This window comes from Passer montanus, unplaced genomic scaffold (genome assembly GCF_014805655.1).
Source record: "Passer montanus isolate IOZ18808 unplaced genomic scaffold, ASM1480565v1 scaffold19, whole genome shotgun sequence".
Lineage (NCBI taxonomy): Eukaryota > Metazoa > Chordata > Aves > Passeriformes > Passeridae > Passer > Passer montanus.
This window is the reverse complement of record NW_024366480.1, coordinates 617,193-637,001: the sequence shown is the minus strand read 5'-3', so window position 1 is coordinate 637,001 and position 19,809 is coordinate 617,193. Positions and strand designations below refer to the sequence as shown.

The window sequence follows — 19,809 nt, the reverse complement described above, 5'->3', positions numbered from 1 at the left end:
GTTGGGTGGGGATGGGGTGGGAGGCCAGCTGAGAGCTCAGGGCTGAGAGCACTGCACTGCTCTGAGGCTGATCCCTTGCCAGTCATCTTCTGGGTGTCGTGGCTCTTGCTCACACTGTGCTGCAGTTTTCTCACTTGGATCTTTCTATTTAATATGAAAAACACTGGTGAAAATCACTAGGTAAGAGCAGAGAACTATGATAACCACTAGAAAATCTGAGAAAATATTTGTAGTGTTAAATACAAATGCACTTTACGACATGGTACCATCATAACACTTTGTTCTCACCTGAAAGCATGTGGATCATTTCCCCTTGTTTTCTTTCTTACCAAGAACTACAGTCGCCACAAAACCAGATCTATTCTTGATTCCTTTTTAAAGAAACGATGCTTGCCAATTCTGCTGAGTGGTTGAAATAAGCATGCGACTCAAAAATAGTATATTTGATAGTGTGAGAAACCTTTGAAATGATTTGTGGTATTTTTGGTGCAGATAACCATCTTATGGTGTTGCATAATGATATCCAAATAGTGAAACCAGTTTTCCAAGAAAGACATTGAGTTAGTCTGGAAGAATGACCCACCCTGAGTAGGAAGCAAATATGTATAGAAATAAAAGAGGCGACAGTTTTTCTTCTCTCTTGTTGTAATTTTAAGTTCCATACTTACACAACATGAGTAGAGGAAACGATGAAGGGAAATGAAGGGAACTCCCAACTCCCTCTACTGGGAAGAACCAGAAGACCCACTGTGGACATAATTCCTTGTACTTTTGTACATGCATTTACTGTTGTTTTCTCTGAAGTTTTTTTTTTTTTTTTTTAATAATTGGGTCATATTTCAACATGCACAACAGATCCTATGTTGCTATCAGCACCCTATTTCTGTGTGACTGCAGGTGCTGCTGCATGGTGAGTGCCATGGGTGGTGTAAATCTGGCTATGACAAGTTGGCTTTGCTGGGGGGCTGAAGTTTGGCTCTCAGCAGGGAACCAAGATTACTGTTGGATGAACTGAGGGCACCATTTTGGCCTTATCAAAACTTGTAGAGTGAGGGCCCACAAAGCCAAGAGTACCACCAGGGCAGAGCAAAGGTGGAAATGGTCTTTTTGATCATGTGTAAATGTGTAAATCCTGTCAAGGACCAGGATCCCCCAACCAGCAGTGGTAGCAATGGCACTGGGCTCCATCCCATCTGACTGTGACTGAAGAGCTGAAAAGCCCCACTTGCTCTGAGTGGATTCACACTAGAGTGTGCTTTGGAAGGACATTTCTGTGAGAGCAATGGGGTCACTCCTGAGTATTCCTGCCTGATATAGGAAATTAAGGGTTTTGGCACATAGGTTTGTTCTGAAATCCATATGACCTTGACACTGAGAATCTCGTACAGTCTCTAACCAATATGTTGGCATATGAACAGATATCACACTTCTGATTAAAATAAAATTATTACTTTGATGACTGACAAGAGATACTTTTTCTCTTTTCCCAAATCTTGTATTCTCTGTTACACTGATTCTCATGGGAAATATAACTGCTTGGTAATATGGAGAAGCCCTTGCAAATACAATGGAGCAAGTTTAATTTCCTAATTCACAAGGCCAGAAGTATGAATATGATTATAGGAAGAGATGTAAACCACATGATAGATTTTTAAAGAAATACCATCATGGGACCCTGAATATTGTTCTCATCATAGCCACTGGCATCTAGAAGTTACACCTGTGGAACAGAGTGGCACTCTCTCCTTTTTGTGCTGTCTTATGACATCATATCAGAAATTTATTATTTAACAAAATGCAATGCTCTTTGGATTTCCAGATGTGAATGTAATCAAATGGCATGTGTGAAATCAATAGTATACAGAAAACTTAGTGCAAGGAGTGATAAAGTACACTTTAACGTGAAGAGTGGTGATGTACATGTTAGCACATCAATTTATCCAATGTGAAGTCAAGCAGAAATTATTTATAAATAATTTGTCTTTTTAAAGGAAGGTGATGCTAAGATGCTGCCCTTAACATGTCTGATAAGCACAGTCTGATGTGATTTAAGGCTTTAGATAGATTCAAAATGAATACAGAGAGCCTCGCAGCTTTGATACCAACAAGAATGAACACATCAGAGAGTGCCTGATATGTAAAATTGTAAAGAACTGACAAATATGACTCACAGAAATCTTACCATTAAAAGCCAAGGTAAATTTAAAAAAATGTAGGATAAGTGGCACAGCAAGAACAACTTATGAAAAATGAAAGCAAGGAAGGAAGGAAGGAAGGAAGGAAGGAAGGAAGGAAGGAAAGGTGACTGTGTATCCACACAGATGAAGGAAGATAGCTCTCACCTGCAAATGTGCAGAAGGATTGAATGCTCTCAGGTACCTCCTTATTTTAAGTTGTGCTTTACCTTTACGGTGGATTAGAAAACTCAGTCACCAGCATGAAGTAACTAAGGACAGGTACACAGATGAAATATAAAGAAGCCAGTGCTGCCAAACCCAGTTTTGGTTTCCTTGTCTGACTTTGCTGAGGACAGTGACTGTAGTTTCCACTTTGCTTTGGTGACGAGGGATCAGGCTGGTCCTGAGAGTTTCAGTTGAACACTTTGGCTTTAAGCAGCAAAAAGATGAGACAGGTCTGGGATAGGAGTAATTTGAAATTATTTACAGCATAGCCCAGGAGAAATGTGGAAGCAACCTGGAAAGTATTCATAATGTCTTCATTAAGAGCAATGAAAAATAAATCCTCTCTCTTAGCTTTTTTGTTTGATTTTTCTTTCTATATAAGTCTGAATATTGAAGGCTAAACTGAAGAACCCCACAGCAGTGGTCAAAAGCCCAGTTGGATGGAGACATACCACATACTGAATCAACACCTGCTGCAGTTATCCTGGCAAAGATTCTATTCTGATGATGTTTCCCCTCTAATAATGTCACTATAGGTAAATCTTTCAAAGAGGTTTTCCACAGTGAACAGAGGAGATAATGACAGTTTGGTGAAATCTATCAAATTCAGGAGAAAGTTGTTTAACCCAGTTGAAGTGGTGTATGTTTATCTCATGCCAAGTATTGCATAAAGTTGTATTTTCCACATTTTAAAAGAAATAGTTTTAGGATGAACTACAGATTAGAGCTCAGACCTGAACTGTTTCTTTTTTGACATCAACTGTGGTGAAAATACCACACAAGTAGACTTAAAAGGTCTTTTATTACCCTTTTCTTGTCAGCAGGAAGATCTGATTCACAATCAACCATATGCCAAAAATCGTACAAGATGCAGGTTGAAACTCAGACAAGTCTGCTTCATCATGACAGTGCTGAAACAGTGACATCATTCAGAAACACTGCTTTGATCATCAGACTGGCATCACAGATATATTCCAAAGGACTTCCTATGAGCCCTAAAGGGAGTATATATTTATAGTAATAGGTTATCGGGAGTTTGAGAAACATTGCAACATTAAAGTAAACACAAGTTGTGAAGGTCATGTAAGTTGCTGGACTAAACCAGCAGGAAATACAGGCTATGGCAATCAGGATATGTGACAGACATGAAATAAAATGGAGGTAGAAAAAAAATCAAGACTATATTTGAAATACCACCATATAAAAATATATCAGAACTGGTGTGGTTCATCAACATGATAAAATCTGAAGAAAATTCATACTTAAACTCTCATTTAAAAGTCCAATCTTTTTTATTAACTGCTTAGAAGAGATACTGCAAATTAAAAGGATAAAGAACAGGAGTGTGCTTTTGAGAGTTTAAAGGCTCTATTGACTACATTCCCAGTTCTGGCATTTTATGATATTTCTCAGTCTACAGCTGTTTCAGCAGATGCCAGCAGCTATGGTCTTGGTATGGTGCTACTCCAATTACATGGACATGATTGGAAACCTGTAGCTTATTGTTCCAGATAGCTTTCAGATGCCAAAACCAAGCACAATCCAATAGAGAGACAATATTGGGCAACCATATGGGCACAAAAAGAATGATATAGCATGTTCTTGGTCTTGATAATGTCTAATGAGAGCCCCATGATTCCCATTTTATTAATACAGTACTCTTAAACTATAGAGATCATTCACACATTTGAAATACAGACAAATTCCCCTACTGTAAAATCTGTTCACATTAAGCTCATCTGGAAACTTGTGGAGATCACTCTTGTCAGTACAAGTGGCCATCAAACCAAAGTGTAAGTTGGTGTCCTTTTGATGCACTGGCATCACTGCAGAAACCAGCCGTGTTAAACTAATCACACGTGGCTTTTGCTCTATTGCTACACAGGTTTCAGTGATCTAACCCTGCTAGCTCAGCCATTTATCAGTGACCATCCATGGCTCCAGCAGGCAGAGACAAACAAAGTCTAAGACTACTTGCTTGTAATTAACAAGTCTTCAGGTTTCCTGTATATTTTTCTAAGAATTGTATTTTGCCCTTCAGAAGTGAAGTTATTACAAAAGAAACATGAGCAACTCTGATATTTACTCAGTTGAAGAGCAGTATATGGGTACAAGAGTTCCAAGTAACTAGCTCCAAAACCTTGGGGATAAAATCAGAAGTTTTGTGACACCTATATAGAAAAAAAAAATCATAGAAATCTCATATACAACATTTAATGGGAGACTTTAGGAAAGAATAGCAAAAGCAGCATCTGAAGTGGAAAAATGTCTGGTTCATTGCTGGAGGTTTCTTGTTTTTCTTTTCTTTCAGTTTTTCTGATTTTAAGATATGTGGCTATCCTGCTTCTCACTCATTCCACACAGAAGTAAAACACTGGAAAGTTTATATACATATATATGATCATATACATAATGAGGTTTCTTGTTTTTCTTTTCTTTCAGTTTTTCTGATTTTAAGATGTGTGGTATCCTGCTTCTCATATACAAAGCCTGTGAGGCCTAATTCAATAGCTTTTGTGATGTGGAATAACCCCCAATACACAACAACCAACCTGATGCAAACCTGCCATTTTATATGGCTCTGCTTAAAGGTCTTCAGGTGTATAGATGCTAACTCTACGAATCCTCGAAATTTCTTCTTTAACAATTGGAACAATCCCAAAGTTTATGCAAGCTCATTAGGAAACCTTGTTCTGATATATCTGAATGGGCAAGTGTTTTAGACTTCCTCAGTTTTTTTCACTGCCTGTTACGGACCTCTGAAATCCTGATCAAGAGACAGTCATACCACTAAGGAGATAATTTTATTCAAGAATGCTAAATTTAATAAACAAATCTCTAGCTTTAAAACTGGAAATCTGAAGGAATCAATTTCAGAGAAGTCACAGAAAAGAAAGAAACTGGCTTCATGTTGAAATCACTGAAGCCTACAATTCATCAGGAACTGCAATTTGCTGTCATGTAGCAAATTTCACTAGAAGATTGTTTATGGATTGAGAAGGTAAAGGAGGAGCTTGGGGACATGTACACTGCTTCCTCAAAACTATGGGAGAAGAGAAACAAACAAAACCAGAAAGCTTCCAGGCAAAAAATGTTGCAAAGAGAAATAGGCCTTTATTAAGTAAAGTTTGAATAATTACTCACTGTGGGAAGAGGGAAATAATTATTCACCTTCTCACAGTGAGCCAAACCCTTTCCCAAACTCACAGACACTACAGTGATATCAGAAATGAAGATATATAATCAGAAATTCTCATTTCTGACACAAGACCTCTCAAAAAGCTTATTTTCTTGTTCAGATGCTTGGAAAGTGGCTGGGGCTGCTGTAAGCTGGACCTTTTGCAGCACCATGTCCTGTAGGTGGTGAAAGCAACTTTGAAGTCACAGATTCTTGGGTTTCTTGGATGATTTAGAGACACAGTTTATAACCTGTGTCACTGCTGGAAAAAAAAAATGCAAGTCAAACCAGGGAAAGTACTCCTTTCAGTATTTTAAAATGTTTATGTATTGCAGACAGTTTATAGTTTGTAGTTTTGAATTTTTTCAAGATGCCTTCTAAATTTGATTTACCTGGTTTCTGTTATGTAGGACACTACTATCAAATACAATACACTCATTTTTATTTTTTATGGTTAAAAGGAAAGTAATTATGTAAGAAAAAAAAGAAATTTGAGCTAAAAAAACCCCATTACTTGAAAAGAACAGCATCTTTAGTAATAAGGTTTGCGAGTGTTCTAGTTCGGCTCCTTTCCTAAGAAATCAGTGGCCAAACATGTCAGTTATTTCAGTGAGACAGAATCAGGTTGTTTCTGCAGATGGGCAATAAATTATTATGGCACGTCACATGAGGTTTTGACACATGCAGCAGCAGCTAATTTCAAGAAAAGTTCCAGCAAACTGATGGAGCATACACCAGAATTCAGCTAAAGGTGGCTGAATTTAGCGCTTTAGCCATACAACTTGTGGATTTTCTTAGACATTCTCATTGCTACTTTCCCTTTAAAATGTAATTTTGCACATTGCACTGTGTAGTGCTAAAAGTGTTATGTTTATTTCCCCTTTTTTCTATAAATAGCATGTCTCATACTGTGCTTTGTTCTTTCTGGATATTTCTGTATTATGGTTTATTTACTTACTATGTCCTCTTAACTTGCATCTTTAAAAGTTTTCAAAAAGAAAGCTGCCAGTGAAAGGGGAAAAATACTTCTCTCTTCTGTAAGACATAATTTTTTCATTACTTCTACTTTTCCAGTTTGTCTGAAAGGAGAAATAATAAGTGACTGATGTATCAAAGCATCTTCCCTGTAATGATGTGCATATGAGACAACATTTTAAGTTGCTATTGATCTGCAAATACAATTCCTGAGACAACCAGATTTCATCAGTTTCTTTCTAAAAATAAACCAGGCTTTAAATAGAGTCCAACAAATGCAGTAATATCAGACTCAATTATCTAGCTGAATTTTTTTCATAGCAGCTTGAAACATTGAAATACCATCTTTGTTCACCATGATACTTGATTGTTAGGCTTTTAAAAAATATCTACTTTATGTCCGAATATATTTTTCAGCTTAAGTGGTGAACTACATTCTCCTCAGTACTTGATTTTTTAATTGTTTTCTTGTGAATTCTAAAACAGCCGGGAATGACTATATTTGGGCAAGCTTTTGATTCACATATGAACAGTTAAAACATGAGTACAGACACAATACAGTACAAACACAATGTAAAGGGAACTAGAATACCAACATATCTAGGTGGCTTGTAGAGTATTTCTGGACTTCTGTGAGGAGTATCTCAGGTTATGGAGACACAAGGATTTTAAAGCAATCATTACAATAAAAGTAATCTTCAAGAGGAGAATATTCCTTTTTTCTTTTAAGACAGCAGCTTTAAATCCTACCCTTGTTTAACTTAGTTTGATGCAAATATAAACAGTGGTTAGGGGGATGTGGAAAATGCGGTTTCAGTTACATCATATTGAGGTCATGATATTAATAGAGTTCCCAGCTTAGACCAGTTTGTTTTTATTTACAGCTGGAGACATGGAGATCTGATATACCAAGAGAGGACTTCACCTCTCTTTATGAAATCTGAACGAGAGAGATTTTCAATACAGGAGCACAACTGGTATGTTGGTTAGTTACAGCTGGCAGGAAAATGCAGTTTTATTCCCAATTTAAGCATGTATGTAAGTGGAATAATGTACTGTCAACATGTCAGTGAAAAAGATAAGAGAGTTATGTCGTTAGCCTTCCATATACAAAATGTCACTGCACTTTTTAGGTGACGTAGCACTGAGGGACTATGTATACACAAAAGGAAACCTGGAACAGATCATGCACCTTGGATCCATTACCTCATAGTAGCTGTGCACCATTATGTACATTACAGATGGTCGCTGTCTCTAGTTAAACAGTAGGTATACTTAAAAAGGGATCCTGCTGGCCTTCAGAGGCTGTCCTAAACGAGGTCTCCCCTCCACCTTGGAGGGAAGGGTCCCCTCAGCCAGCAGCTCAACTTTCGAGGGACTTCTAGTGGCCCTTAGGTAAACGGCTTTGTGGCTGCTTATTTCATTACTGTCTGCTATTAGATCACCATTGTTTATTGCAGGTGGCTGCCCGGCAGGTGGGAAGTTAAGGAACTGTATGCGTGCGTGCGCGTGTGTGTGTGTGGGGGGGTGTGTGTGTGTGTGTGTGTGTGTGTGTGTGTGTTAGGGCAACGGTTTCCCCTTGTTAGGGAGGGATCCCGTGTGCCAGTGTGTGTGTGTGCTGCGTGGCAGTTAATACAGCACTCACTGCTTCCAGGAACCTCAACAGCAAAATGTTTCCTGCACTTTGACATCGATGAAAAACAAATTTGTTATTTCCATTTTGGTGTTTTCATGTTTGTTATAGAAGAAGTACTAAGCCTGTATTATTTCAGCACTATCTATTCTCTCAGTTTCAGCACAGACAAAAATATTTCAGCACTAAAGATAAATATTTTATCTTTTAAAATACATTTAAATATTAATTTGATGAATATTCAATGCCTATTTATTTGTATCACTAAAAGAGAGACAATGGATTCAGACAAGATAAGCTGTTTGCTTCTGCAAAACAGAAACTTTTCAAATCATTTTTCCTCTCTTTTTGCTCAGTGTGCTTTATTTAACCAGTAGCATTTTTTTTCTTGAAAAGATCTGGGTTTTAATAAGAAGCCATATTTCACTGAAAATGAGTGACAAAGCTGGCATTCCCACAAATGACTGCCAATATATTATTTTTGTTTATGTGATCTTTCCAAAATAACCCAGCTCCCCTTTTTCTGTCACTGTGCATATATTTTTCAGCAAAGTGCTTCAGAATGCTGCAAAATTAAAGCAGTTTTAGGACTCCCGATGATGCCAAAAGGCAAACAGGAACTCAAAAAGTGTCCTTAGCATATAATTTAATTAAGGAATATCCTGAATAAATATACATGAAGCAGAGCTAAAATCTATCCCATTAGAAAAGGAAAATATGTCAAAATGTATATCAATGGAGTTTATAACCTCCTGAAAGCAGATAGCCTGTTTTGTTTTTTTTTTTCATTTTTTAAAAAATTTTAATTTGGGAAGAACTTAATACATTTTCCTCACTACCAAAGGGTAAACAATAGTGCACACAGAAAGAAAGGCAGGTAATATGTCAGCTCTTGCAGCATGTACATCACCTAGTGGACATGCTTAGCATACTAAAGGGTGGGGATCTATCCTGCTAATGCATATTTTCTGCTCATATTATCAAGTGTTAGTCCTGGCGCGTGTTTTCCACACTTGTGGAGCTGCAAAGCACACCCAGCAACTTGTGGCTCACCTGTCCCAGCCCTTGCAAGCCCCAGAGAGGGGGCAGCACTTCTGCAAGGCAGCACTTCTTTATGTCTTTGCTGCTTTTCACTGCAGTTGACCCCTGTTGGGAGCCTGCACTCCCAACTAAACTGAAAACGCAGCACTTCTTTATGTCTTTGCTGCTTTTCACTGCAGGGGTCAAAGCAGGATTTAGCCTGCACTCCCAACTAAACTGAAAATGATTTTCTGAAGAAAGTGTATGCAACATTGGTGTAATCCTGCAGCAGACTCCATCCTGCTGCAATCCTCTGCACTGCACAACCTACAAAATCTGTGCAAACAGACCGAGGGGAAAATGAAGCGTGGCCCACACAAATATGTAAAATATACTTGCAAATTAGAGGGAAAATTGGAAAGATATTGTTAAGGCAAAGGTTTGTGAGTTAAAGCTATAAATGATCCAGCTTAGCATTCTATCTGACTGTTTAGTTTAACATGACTATTTACTGTGCCACTCCATTCAAATGAGAGCTTCTCAAGTGAATGCTGTGGCAGCTACCTGCAGCCCTGATCCGGATGCCAAGGCCTAATCCAGCTTCAGCAGAAGGAAACAGTGAGATCCTTGTGCACTTCGCGGATTGTGAAAGCAAGATTTTTGGAAGCGAACACATGTTTATAGAGAAACATCCCTGAAAAAATAAGGATGGACCTGAAGTCTGCTGTTTGACTGGGAAAGTGTTTGAGGAGCATGAGCTCTGGATGGGAACATGTGACAATATGTAACACTCTGAGCTGCAAGGCAGTGACAATTAAGAGGGACATACTTGTCTCTATTTTTAAACAGCAATGAGGTGAGTTGATATTTAAGCTCTCTTCCAAGAATTTCAGTGCAGATGACTGCCCATAGTATAATTATTCACAGTAAAGACTGAGCCATGTTTCAGCTCTGAACATTTGATCGGTCTCTGTACAATCAAAATATAGTCAGATTTGGACAGCCTAGCAGGATATTTCTGACTTCCATGTGCAACTATACTTTAACCAGCCTTTCTCTCACACAATGTCACACAGTGATACACAGTGTAAATCCTTCATATGTCAAATCAGACATGGCATCTACAGTCTGCAGAAAAAATCTGCAGGGTGTAAAGTTACCAAGTATTTGTGAGGTCTACTGTGAGGCTGCATTTTTTTTTCTTCCTGAAACATAAATTCATCTTCCGAAGAATGTGTTTATTTTTCTTTTTTCACACAAAAACCACATCTACCTTTTCTGGGAAATAAATAGGGAAAAGAAAAAGGTATGGATAAGAGAAATTTGCAATAAGCCAGGCTTCAGTCATCAGCTTTGTAATATAATGATAAGACTCAATGGTTACAATCTTTTATTATTTAGGAATCATGTCAATTCTCCCAGCATGTCTAAGAAAAATATAGTCACCACTAAGTAGTTGGCATTTAATACTCTCTACCACACTCCATTATCTGAGAAAGTTTTGTCCTTACTGGGAACAGTGGGAAATGTCATATAAGATGAGCCAGGGCTGGGAGTTTACTAGGTGATTTCTGTAGTTTTTCTCATTATGAAATGAGACCACAGAAGTCTATAAACTTCATGGATATTCAATTGCTAATAGTTCAGATTAGATTTTCCAGAATTTCTAAATCTAAGCTGATGCTTGTCCACTAATTTGAACAGTAATGCTTAGAAAGTTGACTGATCTTCTGGAGTGAATGTACACATGAAAGAGGAAGCATTGTAGGGTTTTTTTAATAAGAATTAGGAGTCAGTGTTCAGTCTGACACTTCATCAAAACATGGTCTGAGACCACTGGCAAATCTTCATTTTACACCTTACAGATAGAATAATTGGAATGAAAATATTACACCACAAAGATTTTCAAACTGAAGTTTCTAAATCTGCTGAAGACAATAGAAGCCTTGTAAAATTTGCTATCTTTAGATTATTTTTAAATATTTGAAGATACTTTTAAAAAGATTCTCCCATAATTTGGCTTCGAAATAGATCTCTGTAAAACAGATAGTTTTAAAATTAGAAATCAATGCCAGACTTGTGGCTGTTCACTGTCTTTGTAAATTGAAATCACAGTAGACCAAAACATGTCCTGATTTATGATCTGTAGAGCTGAATTTACTCCAACGTAAATTTGACCATGTATTACAAGATACTGACCAGTTCATTAAAGCTCCATATCCTGAAATGTCTGCAGAAAAGGTAGCTTTATCCAGATAATAAAATACATTTAAAACATATTTTCAAAATCAACCAAAATTTCAAAGCCAGCAACAGAGGCAAATACTGTTATAAATATGAAGGTAAATATACATTAAAATGCTTCTTCCTCCCTTTTGGAAATATGTATGCCTTTATAATAAACACACAGAATGCTACTTTGCATTCAATAGGTCTATTTATGTGTTTAAAATTAAGTATTTGTAAATTTGCAAGATCAGGCCTATATCGTGGATGTGTGTGTGTGCGCGTGTGTGTACATGTATGTACAGGAATAAAGAAGGCAGCTTGATTAGAAGTTCTATTCCATGCTCACTCTTTTACTTAACATCTGACATTGGAAAAAATGAAGCTAAATGTTCCAGCATTTCTGACAGTTCCAATCCATTATCTGTAATCTGAAAAAAAACATGCACTTTTTTACTCTGAAGCAAATGTAAGGTTTTTTCCCTTTTTTTTTTTTTTTTTTTGTGGAGACGCCTTCTTTATATAGTGACAACATGATAGCAGAGATACCAGTTCGCTGTAGATTGTGTGACTGACAATAATATATTCTCTGCAACACGTAGAAGGGAATAACTGATGAATCGGAAAATATATGGATGCCTATCGAAATGATTATGTAATGAAACACGAAGTCAAATGGTGGCATGCTTCTATTAATTGTAGATGATAGTAATTAATTTTCACTGCAGTTGTGATCATGTCGTTGCTTTCAGAAGAATCCAGAATCCCCTTCCAGGAAAGTGTGAAATTGCATCTGGGTTCTTCAAGCCATGAAAGACTATAAATTTCTTTTAAAATAAGAGAGGGAGGACTTCCTCGATACTGTACTTTAGAAAAAGGAAAAAACAAAGGAAAAAAGAAAATGATAATTGTTTTCTCTAAGGCTATTATCTAATGCAAAAGCAAACAGTCTGACTGGAAATCAGCTAACAGAAGGGGATTAGAGAGTAGATCTGAGAGTGGCTTGATTTCTAGCACTGCTGTCTCTTCACACAGTGATGAGACACAGGCAGAGCAGCCAGGAGCTCTCCAGATGGCTAGAGAAAGTGTTTGTCTTGGGTTACTGCAGGGCAGTCTGGACTCTTAAAGCCGGGGAGGCATCATTAGGGAGCAAGTTAGATGTCCACCCAGTAAAAGCGAGCGAGAGAAAGAAAGAGTAGGCAGGCTGCCCGAGAGGGACCACGCTCGCCTATTGTTAACATATACTTGACCCCCACTAACCTCTTCACGACACAGATGTCTCCTACCTCTATCACCTCCCACTGCTTTAAGCCCTCCCCCCCTGCACCTGGGTAGCGGGGCCGGCCCGGCTGCCGGCAGTATGCTGCCTGCCTCGCGCGCTGCCTGCTAGCGGGAGCCGGGCGCAGCGGAGCGGCGGCGGCGGCGGCGCAGCCTCGGGCGGGCTCGGCTCGGCTCGGCACGGCACGGCACAGCACAGCACCCCCGGCTCGGCTCGGCTCGGCTTCGCCGCGGGCTCAGCTATGCGTCGGCTGCGCAGGGACAGGCAGAGACCCCGCCACTGACAGCGGCCGCTCCCTGCGCTCCACATCACGTTTGTCTGAAGCGGCGGCGGCAGCAAGGAGAAGGACCTGGGCATTAACTATCTCGACTTGGAGACTTTGCTTTATTTTTGGTTCTTGTCCTTTCCCGTGGAACCAGTAGTCTCTCTCGAGCTGATCCTCCTTTAAGGAAAAAAAAAAAAAAAAAAAGGGGGAGGGGGGGGGGGGGGGGGGGGGGGAAGAGCAGCTGGAGTTTCTCCTCAGCTCGTTTTGACTTTTGTGGACGTGGATCATCTGGACTGGGAAGGGAAGCCGCGCGGCGCTGCTCTCCCCTTTCCCACCCCCTCGCCCCTCCAGCAGCCTGGGCTGCCGTCTCTCCCCCGAGCAGGACGGGAACTTTTATTTGCAGCTCGCAGCCCGTGGCGAATGGTGGGCATCTCCGGTCCTCTGCAGTGTGAGTACGGGCGCGGGCAGGGCTGGGCAGGGCGCGCCGGGGCGGGGGGAGCCCGAGTCCCTTTTCTTTCCCTTTCTGCTCTCCCGCAGGGCTCCCCGGGCTCTGAGGGGCTCCCGTGGCTGTAACTAACCCAGGCAGACCGGGGCTGCTGCTGTGCCCGGGCCAGGTTAGCGCTGCATGCAGCCTCACATGCTCTGTCCCCGGCTTACAAACTAGCACCCCGGATACTGCTCAAGAGCTCGGAAACCAAATAACCCAGTTTTGGCAGAAAATAACCCTCCCAGGCATATATTATAACAAAGCGTCCGATTTCTGTCTGGATTTAGGACTTGCCTTTTTCCTTCCTGCCTCCCCTCTCTCCAGGCTCTAGCGCTGGCCAGTGTGAATTGGAGTGGCTGAAATATTTCTGAAGGGATTGTTTTGTTTCGCTTGTTGTTTCACTGAAATAATAGGTTTGTGCAGCACTAACAGCATCTTTTCGGACTATTTTGAAATAAATATTTTAGGCGGTGCACGTCTCCTTTAGCTGCACCGCAGTCTTGCAAACAGCTTGTTCCCTAAAACGACAGTATAACGTTAGGGATTGCATTTCCAAAACTGCCATACAATGTAACTGTCATCTCCTCTGGCTGTGCTGAAGGGTTCGATTCTATAAATTTGCAACAGACCATTGATAAGGGAGATTGGAAGGATGAAAACCACATTCTCGGTCATTTAGAAAAGCATTTGACTTTTGCGGAGTTCGAGTCCTTTTGTTAGTGCCAAAGTTGAGAAATTTGCTTTCGTGCAGGGAAGGATTTGCCACCCTAGCAGGAGCACCCGTGACTCCGTTTCAGAGTTAATTTATAGGGAACTAGCTGTCGCTCTTGTACTCTGCTTCCCTAGATGTTAGAGAGAAACCGAAAGTAACTAATCGGACGTAGCTCTTAAATCGCTTATGCTCCAAGCAGGAGCTAAAATGTTGCTTCCTTCAGTTCACTGATAAGTTTAAAGGAGGAAGGGCGAGGGTATGGGGAGTCGAAGCAGCCTCCCCCTCCTGCCCCCCAGGCTGCAGCCGGAGCCGGGCGCGGCGGGACCGCCCTGCCCGACCGCAGCCGGGGGCTCTCCGGCATCGCCGCTCTGGGGAACAGACGCCTCGAAGCCGCTCGGGTTTCTCTGGGAGAGCGGCCCTCCATCTTCCGATCCGCAGCAGGCTCTGCCCGCCATCCCCTCCTGCCTCTGCCGTGCCCTAAATCACGGCACGGAGAGGATCCGTCTGTCGCAGCCGCCCGGCCGTGACGCTCGGGAGCCGGCAGCTCCCGCCCCGCAGATAGCTCGGGAGCGGGCTGCGATCTGCTCAGTCCGCAGCAAGTCTGAGCGAAAGAGCTGCCTAAGTTTTCCAGGGACAGTCGCAGCCGGGCGGGAAGCGCCTGCCTTGGCTCGCCAGGGCGGCCCCAAGGTGCGCTGTGCACGGCTGCGCGCCCGCCTGTGCGGGCAATGCTGAACGCGGTGAGGGCACGGCACGGCGCGGCAAGGGCTGGGCAAGAACGGGTCTATGCCTCTTAAAATCAGCCTGCGGGAGCTGCCGTGCTGTCTCTGGGAAAGCAGCAAGTGCCAAATGCTTGGCTGCTGGCGTAGCCCTGGCTAACTAGAAGAATGTCTTGTGAGTCTTGGTATGTACAGCCAAGCGTTTGCTCCAGCAAGCACTCCTGTGCTTAATGTAACGCTGACCCCTTTAACTTTTAACATCGCTTCTCCTAATTAATCTGTTCAGGCCTCAGACTTAAATGGCTGTCCACAGCTGCTGCAAATTGATTTATCCCCTGATGGTGGTCCGAGTTGCTGACCAAAGCAGTATTTTTTTTTCCCCTCCCCATTTTTGGTCTACTAATCTGTTTTGACTTATTTCCTACTTACAGTAATGCTTGCATGCTTTTTGAAGGACTTAGAAAATATCTTCCATTGACATGTAACTAGAAACATAATTATTGTACTTGTAAACACAATATGTTAGGGCTAAGGGTGAGTATAATTTATTTAACTACACCCTTGAAGCCTTACATTTCCGTCTCAATTTCTGCATCCTGACAGATGCAATGGAAAGTTTAAATAAGCAACTTTGTTAACTGCAGTTTGAGGCAAGATGTGAAAGACGTTTTTAGAGTTGAATTCTATTGTCCAGGTTTTCTGTTCCGCTTTTCTGTTAACGGCTTAGTGAATCTGGATAGCCGAGAAGATTGAAACTGGTTTCTAATGGTTGTTAAAGCTGATGCTTGACCTTTTCATGGGAAGTCTGAAAACCTCATTCAGTTTATTCTGGGCTGATTTCCTTAGGAAATTCAATATGATCAGGGAATTTCCTTCAGCTCGGCTGAATGGTAAAAAAGTTACTCCATCTTGTTTATGCATTCTGGTTTTAGCACTAGGTGTTTCTGTGGCTCCCCTTCAATAGGAAGATAATAGGAAAAGACATGAGTATGGCTCATTCATAACTATACAGTCTGTGAAAATATGAAGTTGGCAAAGGCTTTGTTAGGTGTGAGATTCACTGCAGATTTGCTGTAAAGGTTTTCAATTAGGAACTTACGATAACTATGTTTGATAATTGATAACTTTCTTAAGGTCAGTTTCTGAGCATTCAGTATAATTGCTACTATTTTCAATTAATGAGCCATTTTCCTTCGCTGTCATGAGAATCATGCATCAAGTGCAAGAAAACACCAAACTCCACCAAAAATCCAACAGACCCCTAAATCCGTTTGTGCCTCTGGCAAGCTGGAGCCAGGCGAGGGGTACAAGAGATGATAGCAGGACTTCTTTCTGTCCTGTGCTTGCAGAGCGGCTGGGTTCTTGAGCCATGAGCATGCTGTAGGGAGACAAGAACCATTCTGTTTGTAATGGAATGCAGACAGCAGTGTTAGGTCACTGCTTCCTGGCAACTGCTGCACAAGTTGTTTTTCTTCAAAGGCTTTGAGCTTTTAAATAGTTTCCAAAATCTTTTTAAGTAAAACACTGCCTTCTACCATTTTTGACCACCTTAACGTTAACTTGTTTCGTGCCTAAATAATGGACCAGTAAAACATCACACGGTATCTCTCATCTGTGTACGCTTAACACTATGTATGCCTGTGTGCACATGGAGTTTTATACTGGGACTATTGTTTTTGGAATAATGGGGGAGAAAAATAGCTCCACCTGGAGTGCTGGTCAGCGGATAGTCAGTTCAGGACATTCTTCCCTGTCAAATCCTGTTTCTCACTTCTCTGAAATGAACTTCAGATGACAGGCGTTGAATGTGAAGCTCGCCTCACTGAGGTACTGTGCAGACTGCAAACTCCTCATTGCCAGACGCTTTGGGTGAAATAGGCATCTGCAGTGTTTGCATTGGGGGTGATGGGAGAAAGGGCTTGCAATTGTCATTTTCAACTTTCAAATCCACTTGCCACAGTCCATTACTGTTAAATCTTTAGCTAATTGAATAAGGATATCAGTATGTTGCTATTGCAGGAGCTTCAGATTTTTTAGATTGGGGGCTGGAGGAGAAGGTCTTGTTCTTTGTTCTGTAGAAACTTAAGTTGTCATGCAGAGATCAAGAAGACTTAATAGCTGAGAATTTGGTGTTCTGATGGGGCCATTTCTCATGGCTTGGCTAAAAAAATGTGAAAAGATAATTGTTTTAATCTGAATACATTAAAAAACCTTGATCCATGTAGTTAGTAACAGCCTGCTCTTTTTCATACAGCCTTTAAAACAACCTATAACATTTAAAAAGTTGAAACTGACACTGAATTTAGTAGTAATGAGAGTGTAAATCCTTAAAACATTGTCTTCCAGGTTACATTGTCTTCGTGATGTTTCATATCAGAGATCTAAAACAGTTGGTTTAAAAACGGAACTTTTAAGGCAATGGGTCTTGGTTTCCCACATAGATGTTCCTTTTTAAAGACCTGCTTTTAAAATGCAGTTATCCTGTTCTTACTATAAACTTTATTAGTTTAATATAAGGCAGCACCAATATATCAGGAAGTAGCAGACTGTGGGGTTTGTGGATAAAGAAAAATGAACAGCAGACATAAAATCAAAGTCTGTTCTATCCTGTTCTTTAAAAGCTTTTTGTTTTGTTTCCTCCCCTCCAAATTTTCATCTGAAAGACGTAGACTTCCATCTTCATTTTTTTTTTTCTGCCATTGATATGAAAGTTTCCAAATGACGTTTAGACAACAGTGGACATTTTATTAAAGTAAACATTAGTTCAGTATAATGGAGGTAATTGTAAGTGATAAGAGCAGAGCAGGTTATCTGTGTGTTGTTTAAACAGAAGGAGCTATTTTGCCCCATTTCCAGTAACCATCTGTGGAGGAGAAGGGTTTGCACCTGTCTGTCCGCACTAATTATAGATTAGGTCCAAAGAAATGAAATTCGAGTAGCCTTTCTCTTAATGAAATCCATGGTGATTTTATTGTAAATGTGTTTTGTGTACAGACGGTGATGGTTTGTCTGTGAGTAAAATAAATTGCTGTATGGCTGTTATGTACTTGTAGTTGTAAAGCAGGATACTGCTGCATTAACAAAGGTCCTGAATAAAAATGCAGTGCTCCATTTAAGTCCTAGGCTTCAGTGATGTCTGTAGCTAGGCTTAATCAAAAAGGTTCACTGTAGGCACAGTTATTTAGGGGTATGTTTCAGAGTAGACTTTTCAGTTATCATCACTTTCATGTCAATGTACTGGCATGTAGGTGGTCCTTTGCCTGAAATATGAGGCAGAAATGGTTTCATGTTAAATATGTACACATATACATGCGGAGTGTGTCAGAAATAGTTTCCTCTGGTTTAACCTACGTTATTAAAAAAAAGTGGAAAGAGAGAGAAATGCATTCTGAAGTAAAAGGTCACATGAATTTCTACCACATCTGTTTATAGTAATTATGAACATAATTAACATAAGAATTACAAGTGAGGTAATGACAAGCTGAGCTATGAGATATTATGCCATAATAGTCATATGTTGGAATTCTCACATTATAGCACAGTAGAATTCACATATTCAATGCAAGAAAGAAAATGTTAGATTTTTATCTATTTTAATGCTTCAAAACTTATCTGCCTGGGGCAGATGGACTTTCCGCTTTAGAGGAAGGTAACCCATTATTACAAGAGAGTCAGTTGAAATTAAGATTTCTAGCCTGCAGCTTGGACTTTGAGACAGCTGTGCTTATGGAACGCCACTTCTGTTACACATTTGTATTCTGATTGTATTTATTTTATTAATACACATTGTTTTATTTTTAAACGTGTTTTCACAGCAAACTGCTTACATTAGGAAGGACCCTGGATTAGGGTTTTTTTTTTAGTTCTGTGATTTAAGTAATAAAAGTATGGTCAACATAGACATAAGATGCACATGGTGGCCCTGCAAGATGAGAATCTGGCAGATCCTAAATTAGTTCCTAAATCATGGTATGATATGTATGTATTTCGAGGAAAAGCTCTGTAACAGAAATACCAAAAAGAGCAGTCTCTAATTTGTGTATAATAGTTTGAAATAACGTATGCAGAAAGAAATCTGTATTACCTTGCAGGTTGAATTAATAAGTCACTTTTCTTTAGAAATGCGTAGAACGTGCCATTAAGTTTAGGAGCTAAGGTTTCAAACAAGTTGACTAACTTTTGTAATATGACCTGTCTGATTACCTCTAAATATGGTTGTCACGCAACTGACAACTGGAGGAAGTTGAGGGAGAAGTGGCCCTTCTTCAGGGTAAAAATACTGGCTGAGGAATGCATAGTAAATTTGACATGTAAAAATCAGTTTGCCTTCACTGAAAAAAATCAAGCTCCTGGTTTTGTGATAGGAACATTTGGCCAATTGCTGTCTTTCCAAGGCTAAACATATAGAGTGGTTTATGAAAAATTAAAAAAAAAAATACCTTGTGCTATGTCTCAGTGATACCAAGAGGTTTTCACATTATTGGATTAGTGGAGGATTTGTGACAGACCCCTTTTTTATCTGACATTCATTGCAGTGACACGATTTTCACACACATGCCCTTCCCCCATCTAGGTTCTGGTTTTCACTTTGTATTATGTGTCAAATTCCCTTTATTCCTTTTCTTGTGGAATAAACTGCTATCTTGGACTGGTGATTTTGGAAGGAGTTTTGCAGTGAACAATGCCAGTCTCACTTCAGCATGCTGTCATTGTCCTCCTCCCTCCTTCGCGGTGTTCCTCGGCCGACGTGCAATGGAGATGCGTTTCCTAACAAATAAGTGTTGATTCCCGGGGAGAAACATTTTAGAAACTTTAAAACCCGAGCACATAGAGTGCCTGGTGCTGGCATAGCTATGGGGCTGGCTGGCTGTGCTTATGGTAGGCAGGCCAGGACGCTTTGCTGTCTCCCTTTTCCA

At 40.3% G+C, this 19,809-nt stretch overlaps 1 protein-coding gene across 2 annotated transcripts in view; it reads left to right on the top strand.

The window, feature by feature from the left end:
- Positions 1 to 12,830: 12,830 nt before the first annotated feature.
- RUNX1T1 (RUNX1 partner transcriptional co-repressor 1) overlaps positions 12,831 to 19,809 on the top strand; it is a 115,232-nt gene continuing 108,253 nt past the window's right edge. The window contains exon 1 of one of the 2 annotated variants that reach the window (XM_039706175.1): positions 12,831 to 13,426. Coding sequence is in view for 1 of the 2 variants with exons in the window: in XM_039706176.1 (XP_039562110.1) it covers positions 13,399 to 13,426 (28 nt within the window). In the remaining variant the exon portion in view is untranslated. The remainder of the gene's footprint in view (positions 13,427 to 19,809) is intronic. The other variant, XM_039706176.1, reaches the window with a different exon arrangement.